Source organism: Mus caroli, chromosome 4 (genome assembly GCF_900094665.2).
Source record: "Mus caroli chromosome 4, CAROLI_EIJ_v1.1, whole genome shotgun sequence".
In the NCBI taxonomy this organism is placed as follows: domain Eukaryota; kingdom Metazoa; phylum Chordata; class Mammalia; order Rodentia; family Muridae; genus Mus; species Mus caroli.
In genome coordinates this window covers 7,418,835-7,429,879 of record NC_034573.1, presented here as the reverse complement: position 1 = coordinate 7,429,879, position 11,045 = coordinate 7,418,835, and the positions used below count along the sequence as shown (strand labels likewise).

The 11,045-nt window shown below is 44.8% G+C and overlaps 1 protein-coding gene across 6 annotated transcripts in view; it reads left to right on the top strand.

Annotated features, from left to right (window-relative positions):
- The first annotated feature begins 284 nt into the window (after nt 1-284).
- Esrp1 (epithelial splicing regulatory protein 1) overlaps nt 285-11,045 on the top strand; it is a 56,596-nt gene continuing 45,835 nt past the window's right edge. For 3 of the 6 annotated variants that reach the window (XM_021160315.2, XM_029475792.1, XM_029475793.1), the window contains exons 1-4: nt 348-763; nt 1,290-1,418; nt 2,598-2,711; nt 7,600-7,714. In XM_021160315.2, the coding sequence (XP_021015974.1) occupies nt 632-763; nt 1,290-1,418; nt 2,598-2,711; nt 7,600-7,714 (490 nt within the window). In that variant the 5' untranslated portion in view covers nt 348-631. Of the gene's footprint in view, nt 764-1,289; nt 1,419-2,597; nt 2,712-7,599; nt 7,715-11,045 lie in introns of all 6 variants that reach the window. The other 3 variants (XM_021160314.1, XM_021160313.1, XM_021160316.1) reach the window with 2 other exon arrangements.

The window sequence follows — 11,045 nt, the reverse complement described above, 5'->3', positions numbered from 1 at the left end:
CGTCCTCGAGCAGAGACCCTTCTCGCCGTCGCGCCCCCCTCCCCCTGGTCTGGCCTTGGCTACCCTCCTGGTGACAAGTAGCTCTTCCCCGCCTCTCTCTTTCCCTCCCCTTCCCCCAGCCCTTGCTTCCCCATTCATCCAGCCTTTGTCTCCCGCCCTCTCCTCTCCCTCCCCCAGCCCCCCTCCCACCGCTGCCACGTCGTGGTTTGAAGGAGCCAATGGGCGGGCGCCGCCAGGTGTCTCTTACCTGCACCACGTGGGGGAGGGGGGGAAAAGGGGCGGGCAGGTAGAGCCACATCCCAAAACAGAAAAGCTTTCAGCCATTGCGCGCGCCTCCCGGGGGTGCAGCCCGGCTCCTGGGTTTTTTCTTAGACGCACCAGCAATTGGATACAAAAAGGGCAGGCCTGCTCTTCCCTCCTTCCACCCCCCTTCCTGCCCAGGGTGTGGAGCGCCGGCCAGGTGTGGGCTTGGGTGGCAGGTTACCGCCTTTTGCCCTGGCGGCCTCGAGGAGGGGGGTGGGCGCTTTCTTTTTCTCTTGGAAGAGGGTTTTAGCACAGGTTTTCTCGTTCTCACTTCCAACCCCACCTCGCCGCCTCCCGGCCCCCCTCCTCCCCCTCCCCACCTATCGTCATGACGGCGTCTCCGGATTACTTGGTGGTGCTTTTTGGGATCACTGCTGGGGCCACCGGAGCCAAGCTGGGTTCGGATGAGAAGGAGCTGATCCTGCTGTTATGGAAAGTCGTGGATTTGGCCAACAAGAAGGTACTTTACAATGTTCTGGTCCAAACGAGGAGTCGGGGCAACAACTTTATTGCAGAAAGTTGGAGAAAGGGTAGTCGGTTTCTTTTTCCTTTCCTTTCCTTTTCTTTCTTTTCTTCACTTTTCTTTAAGTGGTTGCACGTTTATGAAGCGGGGCCCCGAGGCCTAGAGAATCCATAGCAGAACCAAACCTGTTGGCCAACCACCTTGGAGCCGTTTAAGTCTTCCGAAACCTGGCTCAGGTAGAAAAAGGCCTCTCGCTGCCGAGCCGCGTTCTCTGCGGGTCGCAGAACGCCTATGCCAGGCTGGTGGTTCCCGGGGCGCTAGGGTCCCCTCCTCGGCCTGGGCGACTTGATCCGGGTAGGGTGGGGGTGGGGCGACCAGATCCCTGGGTGTCTAGGGAGCTTTGATTCTGCTGTTAGGTGCCTGTAGAGCTCGAGCCGTCCAGGAAAAGCCTGGGAGGAGGAAGGATTTTCAAATTGAAAAGGAGGGAAACCGACCCCTTATTTTCTACCCCTTATCCCCCGAGGTGGGACAGCTTCACGAAGTACTAGTTAGACCGGATCAGTTGGAACTGACAGAGGATTGTAAAGAAGAAACTAAAATAGACGCCGAAAACCTGTCTTCCGCGCCGCAGCTGGACCAAGCCCTCCGACAGGTGACAGTTTTGGCCAGGCCACGCCGCCCACCCCCATCCAGGTGGCCCCCATACTCGACCCGACCCAACCCTGCGGCTCCACGCCCTCGTGGGGCGGCCTCTGCTTGTTTCTGGGGTGGGGTGGCGAGGTTCCCAGCCTTGTGTGTGGGAGTCCGGCCGGGGGGCGGGGGAGGGCTGCGGTGCTTGACTTCCCGGCCCCCAAGGGTCTCGCGATTGAGATTGGCTCGAGCTTCTGATACCCCCTGAGTAGTTCTTTGGGCAGGAGAATCAGCCGCGCGAGGTTTACCTCACGGGCCGCCAGCGAAGTTTCAGTGCCAGCTCCAAGCTCATTCAGTCTCTGGGTCTGGGTGTGGAGCTCGCCTGGGGTTGGAGGCGCAGTGCTGTAGAGGGGTAGACCCTCAGTCATACCGCGCTAATGCTAGCTATGGCTGTAATTTGGTTTGCACCTGAGTGCCCGCCTGATTTTAGCCAATTTCCAAAAGCTTAGCTTCCTCATTACTTCTTTAGTGCCTTGATTGGGATCCCATGGAGTGGTTGCATGTACAGACCTGTGGGGCTGTTTGTTGGGTCATCTTGGAGCTGGCGGGATCCCCGGTTGAAATTGAGGTGACCTAAAAACTGACTGCTCTGGGTGCTGACGGTTGCTAGACTCCGGAATAGGGCGGGTCTCAACACCTGTGCGGCAAATGAGCTCTGCGTTCTCCCAGCCTCCGCCGCAGCACACCAGTTTCCAGTTAAAGGAATGATTTTAGAGTATTTTATTTCTAGAGTATTTTCTAAAGGTGATAACCAGCCGCCTTACAGAATTCTGCTTATTCATTACCCCGCCTGTTTATCGGATATGTATTCCTTAAACCTGAAACATTGAAAAAGTAATACTATAATATGACGTAATCTGAAAGCAATCTGTTAAAAGTGACCCAATTAGTCTCATCCTGAATTTCGGGGCTGCTGGGAAGTGACTTCAACTCCCGAACAAAAACTGCAGATTGGCTGGAAAGCTCCCTTGCCTGGGTGGGAGGAGGAGGCTCCTGGGGAAAGGGTATTGTGGTATTACCCTGGTGTCCTGCCTCAGTCTTCAGGAGGGGTTTTTCTTTGGTTATCTTCAAGTTGGGCCACTTTGGTGTGCTTGTAAATTCTGCTTTCGTTGCATCCCTCGTGTGTCTCTTGTTCTTGCAGTTTAACCAGTCAGTGAGCAATGAACTGAACATTGGGCTAGGGACTTCCTTCTGTCTCTGTACTGACGGGCAGCTTCACATCAGGCAGATCTTGCATCCCGAGGCTTCCAAGAAGGTAAGAGTGCTGGGTTCTGGAAAAGCAGGTGGATGCTCTCTGAGAAACAAACTAACTCAGTCTGTTCTGGCTTCTGGAAAGACAGGTGTATTTTCATTCAAATTACCCTGCTTTTAAAGAAGTCAAAGTAGGGAGTTAGTTGTGTAATAGTGCAGATTTTCCTTTTGGAAAAAATTAAAATGTTCTGAATCAAAAGGATGGTAACAGTTACAAAGTGTTAGTGAGCTTGATGTTGCTGTACTTCGAAGTGAGGAAACTGCAGATGTGTAGCTGAGTGCTGGAGCTTAAGGGTTAACATCACTATGTCTATTTTAGCACACTTCATGGAGATGTCTGGGAAAGGAGTAACTTACAGGTATCCTTTGGCGATTTAAAACATTTTCTTTGTTTCCAGCTCTACAGCCTCTATTTTCCAAAGCTAATAAAAGTTTGAATTTCTGTCATTTAAAGCAGAAAAGGCTGATATTTTACCGAATTGTGATAATTCCCTTAATGTGAAATGGCTTTATCCTTCAAAGAGTAAAAAACTTGTAAACATTTAAATATTTTTAAGACTGCTTAAGGAACAACGGCCGACATAAGTAGTAAAATGTTTTAGAACACTTCCCTTGGATTGCAAGTAAATGTTCAAAACCAAATTTTAAAATTCTTATTTACTTGTGTATATGAGTGAATTTTTTGAGATAAGGTCTCAATCTGGAGCCCAGGCTAGCTTCAAATTCATGGCATTCCTGCCTCATCTCTGTGCTGAGATTACAGGGGTGCACTGACACCTTGTTTCAGTTGGGGTCATCTTTACTAACATGTAGAAAAAAAATTATGCAATTTTTTCAGATCTCTTCTGGGAAGAATATTTCTGAAGGATAATGAAGAGCTTAGATAGCTCACCAGTGAAGCCAATTTGTGCTAATGTAGTTCCTATTAACAACTCCAATTAGTTGTGTCCTGCACTCCAGTAGGTAGGCACCAAGGTTGAAAAGATAGGCTATGTTCAGGGCACTGTGAAGCTCAGAAAGTTGGTAGAGAGAACAGACAGCATGGGCAGGTTGTTACTTCTGGCTTGTCTGCCTTCATCTCTAAAGTAAGGAAAGCTGGTAAGTTAGTTAAATATATAATCATTTGAAAAGTGTCTGTAGGAGGGTCGCCAGGTCCTCCACCTTGAAGGTCAATCATTGCTTTTAAAGGAATCTAGTAACCAGTTGATGTCATGGGGTGGTATACTGGTAACTGTGTCACAAAGTCAGAAGTACAAAGGAGGAGTCCCTACCAACCCCCAAGTCATAAAAGAAGGGCCAAGAATTAATTCCTTTGCAAAAGGGAAATAGTCCCAATTTTTTGAGGTGGCCTTATAGCCCAGGCTAGCTAATATCTAAGATGACCATTTACTCAAAAGCTCCCTGCTTCATTTTTTCTTTTTCTTTCTTTTTTTTAAGATTATATATTTGTGTGTGTGTGCATATATATATATATATATATATATATATATATATATATATGAGGCACACCAGAAAGAGGGCATCAGATCCCATTACAGATGGTTGTAAGCCACCATGTGGTTGCTGGGATTTGAAGTTAGGACCTCTGGAAGAGCAGTCAGTGCTCTACCACTGAACCATCTCTCCAGCCCCTGCTTCATTTTGTTTCAGGTGCTGGGTTACTACTGGTTACTCTGTTCCCAGCAGTTTCTTATATTATTTTTTTTGGAAGGATAGCATTGCATTCCAGAAAATTTATAGAGAAAAATTAAGGTAGCTTCCTGATCCATTTCTATTAAGATAAATTAAATATAAAAAACTAGAAGAAATGGCATAATACAAATTATATATATTCATTTTACACACAAAATGATAAAACATGGAAGAAAAGCCTCACGGAGTTTTCCCTGACTTTAGCATATTATATATTCTCCAGGCTTATGTAGGGAAGCACTGCCTTTGCAAGCAGCATGTTTATACAAACCTGCTTAGTCTGCTGTTTCATTTAGTGTGATGTCAATATATTTATAAAATAAATGCTAAGTATTTTAAATGGGAATAGTGATTTAAACTAATGTTCTCCTACTGTGTGAATTATTGCTATAGATTGTCATGACCATAGGGCATTGTGGGTACTCGTGGTTTATGTAGTTCTTCAAATCTGTTACCAAGGTTTGATAATTCTGACTTCAGGTACAATTTGAGAAAATCATACTGAATAGAATCGGCTAAAGACTATGTTACTGTATGTTTGGCAAACATTCAGAACATGTACTTCCTGACTGGAAAGAGTGCTCAGCAGTTAGGAGCACTTGCTGCTCTTGAGAAGAACCTGGGTTTGGTCTCCAGTGCACCCCCATGGTGGCTGGCTCACAATCATACACTTGATTCTACATAATCTGAAATCTATGTAACTCCTGTTGCACAGGATCCAGTGCCTGCTTACAGTCCCTGGGCACCAAGCCTAACCAAGCTGTACATACATACATGAAGGAAAAATACATATAAAATTTTTAAAAATTAAAAAAACACAATTCCTTTTTTCTTTTTAAAACAGTAAATTGAATTTTCAAGTTAATGAACACAAACTATTTTGAAAAAAATTTTAAAACATCTAGGGCTAGAAATGGCTCAGCAGGTAAAGATGTTTGCGTGCAAGCTAGATGGACTTCAGTCTCGAGACCCACATGGTAGAAGAAAGACACTGACTTTCCCCTATGACCTCCACATTCATTCAGTGGCATGTGTGTGCTCCACCCACCAAGTATGTAAAAAAGGGGGTGGGGAACCTAAATTCGGTCTTGTCAAAAATTATTTTTAGCCAAGAATGGTGATGTTTGTCTGTAATACCAGTACTTAGGATGAGCCAGAATATAAGTTCAGAGCCAGTCTGGGGTCATGTTCTATAGTATTTCAAACAGAAACAGAAGCCAGGAATTACCTTTTGGGGCTGAGGATTTACATAGATAATAGATAATAGAGTATTTGATATCCTGGGTTCAACCCCCAGCCTGCATAAAACTAGGTGTGGGGGCACATTCAAGGGGAGTGCCCCGGGGTGAGAATCAGAAGTGTGGTGGCACATAACTTTAGTTCCAGCACTTAGGGGGCAGAGGCAGGTAGAGCCCTTAGTTTGAGGCCAGCTTGCTCGTGGGGCTATCTCAAAAAACCTTAAAAAACTCCAAGGCTTGTTCAGCCTATGTACAAGGAAACTTTAAGGAAAAAAAATACAAAACATGAACAAAAAATCCCAAACCAGTTTTTTTAGCACAGTGATCTTTACCAGCCAGACGTGGTGCTCAGAGCTGAGAATGCGAACTACTTCTCTTTGCTTTGACTTAAAGCTCCTTTTCTTCGTGGTCTATTCAGGAGCTGAACACCTAGAGGCTGCACAAGCTTGCAGGCTGTCTGCCACTGACTTACATTCTTTAGCGTGACTTTTGAGACAGTCTCTGTGTGTAAACTCCGGCTGGCTGTGGGCTCACAGCTCTCTAGTCTCTGCCTGCAGAGTTCTGTGCAGTCTCTCCCTTATCTGGTTGTTGGGATGCCTTCTTGTTTTAGAATTTTTATAACTGTCTCTGTCGCTAGTGTGCCACGTTGTGCCTGTTGAGATCAGGGGATAGCTTGTGGGGTCCATTTTCTCCTTCTGCTGTTATGTGGCTTCCAGGGATCAAACTCAAGTCATCAGACTGAAGCAGTGAGTGTTCTACCCACTGAGTTACCTTACCAGCTTGTGGGATTTTTTTTTTCTTTTTAAGATTTATATCTCTATTTTTAAAATATGTATTGGTGTTTTGCCCGTGTGGATTATGTGTGCCATGTGTATGCATGCCTGTGGAGACCAGAGGTAGGTATCAGACTCCCTGGGCCTGAAGTTACAAGTGATCATGAGCTATCGTGGGGATGCTTGGAACTGAACAAGTGCTTTTAAACACTGAGTTCTTTTTCTAACCTTACGATGCTTATCTTTAAAATACAATGTGAATTTTCAGATATAGCCAGAATAATGAGCAAAAAACCATATGGAACTATAATTTGGCACAAAACTAATCTTTTCCCAAAAAAAAAAAAAAAAAACATAGGTACTACTACTGTTTTCTAATTTTATTATCAAATATACATATTACTGGGATTCAACATTAGTTAGAACTACAAAATCTTCCCATTTAATCTTAGTCTAGCAGGGCGTGGTGGCGCATGCCTTTAATTCCAGCACTTGGGAGGCAGAGGCGGATTTCTGAGTTCAAGGCTACCCTGGTCTACCAAGTGAGTTCCAGGACAGCCAGGGCTATACAGAGAAACCCTGTCTCGAAAAACCAAAATAAATAAATAAATAAATGCATAAATAATCTTAGTCTAAGTTTATCTCTGTAAAAACAGATACCTGAAAACACAGAATGTCTAAAATGATTATGGCCGGGAAAGGTCTGTGACAAAATGACTAAGAGCATGGTAGTCCTGATATGTAACAACTTCGGAGAGGGTTTGAGTGTGGGGAGGGGGAGGGCTCAGCAGTCAGCAGAGGGTGCAGATGGGTTCCCTACTCTCACGTCTGATAACCCACAGTTTCTGCAGCTCTTGATCAGAGGCTTTTGTGAGAACCCACACACACACCTGGTACAACTGCAGACAAATAGAAACATGCACAGAAAACAAGAAATGGCTTAATCAGAAGGCATAGTGACCATGTTAAAATGAGTTCTGTTAAAATGAGATGGCTTTTGTGAAACTGCTCTAGGATTTAAGGCAATATTGGTGGCCAAGGATTAAAAGTAAAGCCAGGCCACATTGAATTTAATATTTCTAACAACTGTGGTAAAATGTTAACTATATTCTACCCTAAGGCTCCTGGTTACTAGAGAAACGTGGACCAGACTCACCTAGTTAACAACCTCTGCCTTATCCTCCCTCAGAATGTGTTACTGCCTGAGTGCTTCTATTCCTTTTTCGATCTTCGGAAAGAATTCAAGAAGTGTTGCCCCGGCTCTCCTGACATCGACAAGCTGGATGTCGCAGCAATGACAGAGAGTATCCTTTCAGTTCACCTAAGAGTGCTTCGTGTCTCAGCCTTGCACTTTCCTTTCCTTTCTGTTTGTTTTTTAAGTTTTGGAGACAGAACTTGGTCTGGCCTGGAACTCAGGTAGTGGAAGGAGGCTGCCTTCAGACTTACAGGTATCCCTCTGCCTCAGGCCTACCCAGTGCTAGAATTAAAGGTGTTAGCCACAGGACCTGCCTCAAGAAAAATGCCTTGAAGTGTCAGTGTGTGGGTCAAAGTGTTCCTGCCAAATGTGACGTGTGCTGTGTGAGGAAGAAGTGACAATACTGCAGAGTAGTCCCTGACCAGCTGGGCTGGATCAGGTACCTGAGCCTACGGCTTTATGTATGTGAGGTGTTTCTGTTCCGATGATAAGTATTCGCGTATATCGTGTGTGTGTGTGTGTGTGTGTGTGTGTGTGTGTGTGTGTGTGTGTGTAGAAAGATGCACACATTTATTTGGTAGGTTAGATAAAATATGAACACTTCACTTGTCTACAGATCCCAGTGGAACTTGTGCCTGATTGTTTTGGTCTTAGGGTCTATTTTTGGTTCTTTACATTAGGTAAGATTTTTGTTTTGAAGTACTGGGTGCTCTTTTTTTTTTTTTCCTCGAGACAGTGTTTCTCTGTGTAGCCCTGGCTGTCCTGGAACTCACTCTGTAGACCAGGCTGGCCTCAAACTCAGAAATTCGCCTGGCTCTGGCTCTGCCTCCGCCTTCCAAGTGCTGGGATTAAAGGCGTGCGCCACCACGCCCGGCTCTGGGTGCTCTCTTAAACCTTACTTTTTTAAGTATATACCAACCTGATCTTGGGAATATGGTAAGATATTTGGGGGCATGGTAAAACAGGGACTGTGCCAGACATAGTGGTGACTGTCTCAAAAAATTGGGAGAGGAGAACCTGTTGTTTTGAACATATTTGCTTATAAAAGATAATATAGCTGGGCGTGGTGACGCACGCCTTTAATCCCAGCACTCGGGAGGCAGAGNGTTCGAGGCCAGCCTGGTCTACAAAGTGAGTGCCAGGACAGCCAGGGCTACACAGAGAAACCCTGTCTCGAAAAACCAAAAAAAAAAAAAAGATAATATTTTTAGTTTATTTTTACTGTTTAATTTTTTTCAAGACAAGGTCTCACTATATAGTTTTGGTTGTCCTGGCTAGAACTCACTATGTAGATCAAGCTGGCCTCAATCTCATAGATCCACCTGACTCTGCCTCCTAAGTGCTGAGATTGAAGGAGTGTGCCACTTGCTAGGAAAATAGTATAGTGGATGCTTCATATATTGTTAAATTGTCTTGATGCTTATAGAAGTCTTGTACCATGAAGGACCTATTGTCTTATATCTATGAAATGTCTTTAATGTACTAGTAAATAGTCATGTATTAGTATATCAGAAGGGAAGCTGGGTTAGATTTCTCCTTGAAAGCCACTTTAGGGGGTCATGGGCTGTGGAGTGATGGCTCAGTAGTTAAGAGCTCTTCTGTTCTCCGCATCCAGCATCTATAGGGGTTGGCTCTCAACCATCTGTAACACTGGGTTCAGGTGGTACTCTCATCGTATTGGTAAAGTGTCTGTTGCTATATGTGTGAGGTCCTCTATGTGAAGAAGGCATTTTTAGTTTTCTCAGATAGTTGGCAATGCAGAGAAATCCTTCCGTCGGTTTTCTTGGCCTCTGATGAGGCTGAGGTGAGGTGAGGTGAGGGCTGTGGTACTTGGGTTGCTTCCTTGCTCTCTGCTGCTTCCCAGCATGCTTTAGTAGCTGACCTCTGGGGAGGGATACCGAGACGGCTGGGGAGGGAGATTCGCCAGCACTTTGGCCTGCTGTCCCCGCTAACTCTACTTATGTAATCGTATGTTGGCAGCTCTTCTTCAAGTGCATGGTGATAAAAATCAGAAATAAGTAAATGGATAAACTGTGACTGCATCAGGATGGGCTTCCTCCTACATACATTAATTCTTGACATTGGAAGGAGAACTCATGGTGGTTTAGCAATGCATCTGATTAAAAACAGAGCTGGAGCCAGAGGTGCCAGGGGATCCTTGGTGGAGTGTAGCAAGCTTCAGGCTGGTCTGGGCTGATGGAACCCCTGCCTTTAAACAACAAACAAAAAATGGACTCTTAACTTTAAATGTTTTGATTAATGTTTTTCCCCCCTTTACTATTTTAGAAATGCTATTGACTCTTCTTAGCACAGGCTTTTACCTTTCATTCCTGCTGAAATAATCAATCTTTCTATTCAGAAAAATTGTTATTTCTGTGACCAGACTGCCTAACCTACCTTAGAGGTCAAAGGAAAGGTTCAGACTCTGAGTATCGGCCGTGTCCATCTGTCTGAGCATGTGTGAGCTGAAGAGCTGCGCTCTTTTAAACCACTTGTTAGTTCCTTGTTAATATGGAAATGGTTCTGAACTTTGGAAACATGAAGATAGGCATTAAATACACTTGATGGTTTCGTCCGATGATAGAGAGTGTGAGCGTGTCTGCCCGCTGGTAACAGAGTGTCCAGGTTGGCATACTTACTTTCTCACTGTTCACAAAGTTGCATTATTCTTAAATCTTTCTAGTTTTTCCAGTGAGTTTCATGTAGTCCAAGCTGACCTAGAACTTTCTGTGTCAGCAAGGGTGATCTCCTGCCCCTCCTGCCCCCACTTGTAAGTGCCAGCATTATAGGTGTGCACCTCCCTGCCCAGCCTGATTTTTGTTTTTCTGTTTTGTTTTTGTTTTTTTGTTTTTTTTTGAAATGCAAGTATAGAAGAGATGTAGATTTGTTTGGAACGCCAATGGCTGTGGTACTGTGTTAGGAGAATTTCTTCATTTTATATCTAATTAAAATGTAATTCCCAGTACTGTTTTTGTTTTGTTTTGAAATGGGGACTTGCTCTGTGGTATATAGGCTTGCTGGGAACTTGGCAATCCTACTTCGCCACCGCTTCCCTTTGGGTGTTAAGGTTATATGCACGAGCCGGGCGTGGTGGCGCATGCCTTTAATCCCAGCACTCTGGAGGCGGAGGTAGGCGGATTTCTGAGTTCAAGGCCAGCCTGGTCTACAAAGTGAGTTCCAGGACAGTCAGGGCTATGCAGAGAAACCCTGTCTCAAAAAAAAAAAGAAAAAAAAAAAGTTATATGCACGAGCCATCACACCCAGTCACAGATCTTTTTTTTTTTTTTTTTTTTAAAGAATAATTTTAGATCAGAGCAAATTGAGCAGAAAGTTCTGATTGTCCATGAGATCCCCACCCCTGCCTTAGTTGGCTTTGCTGTATTACCCTCAGTTTACATTAGAGGCCATGGCACATGTACGATGATGTGTCCCCAGTCGCA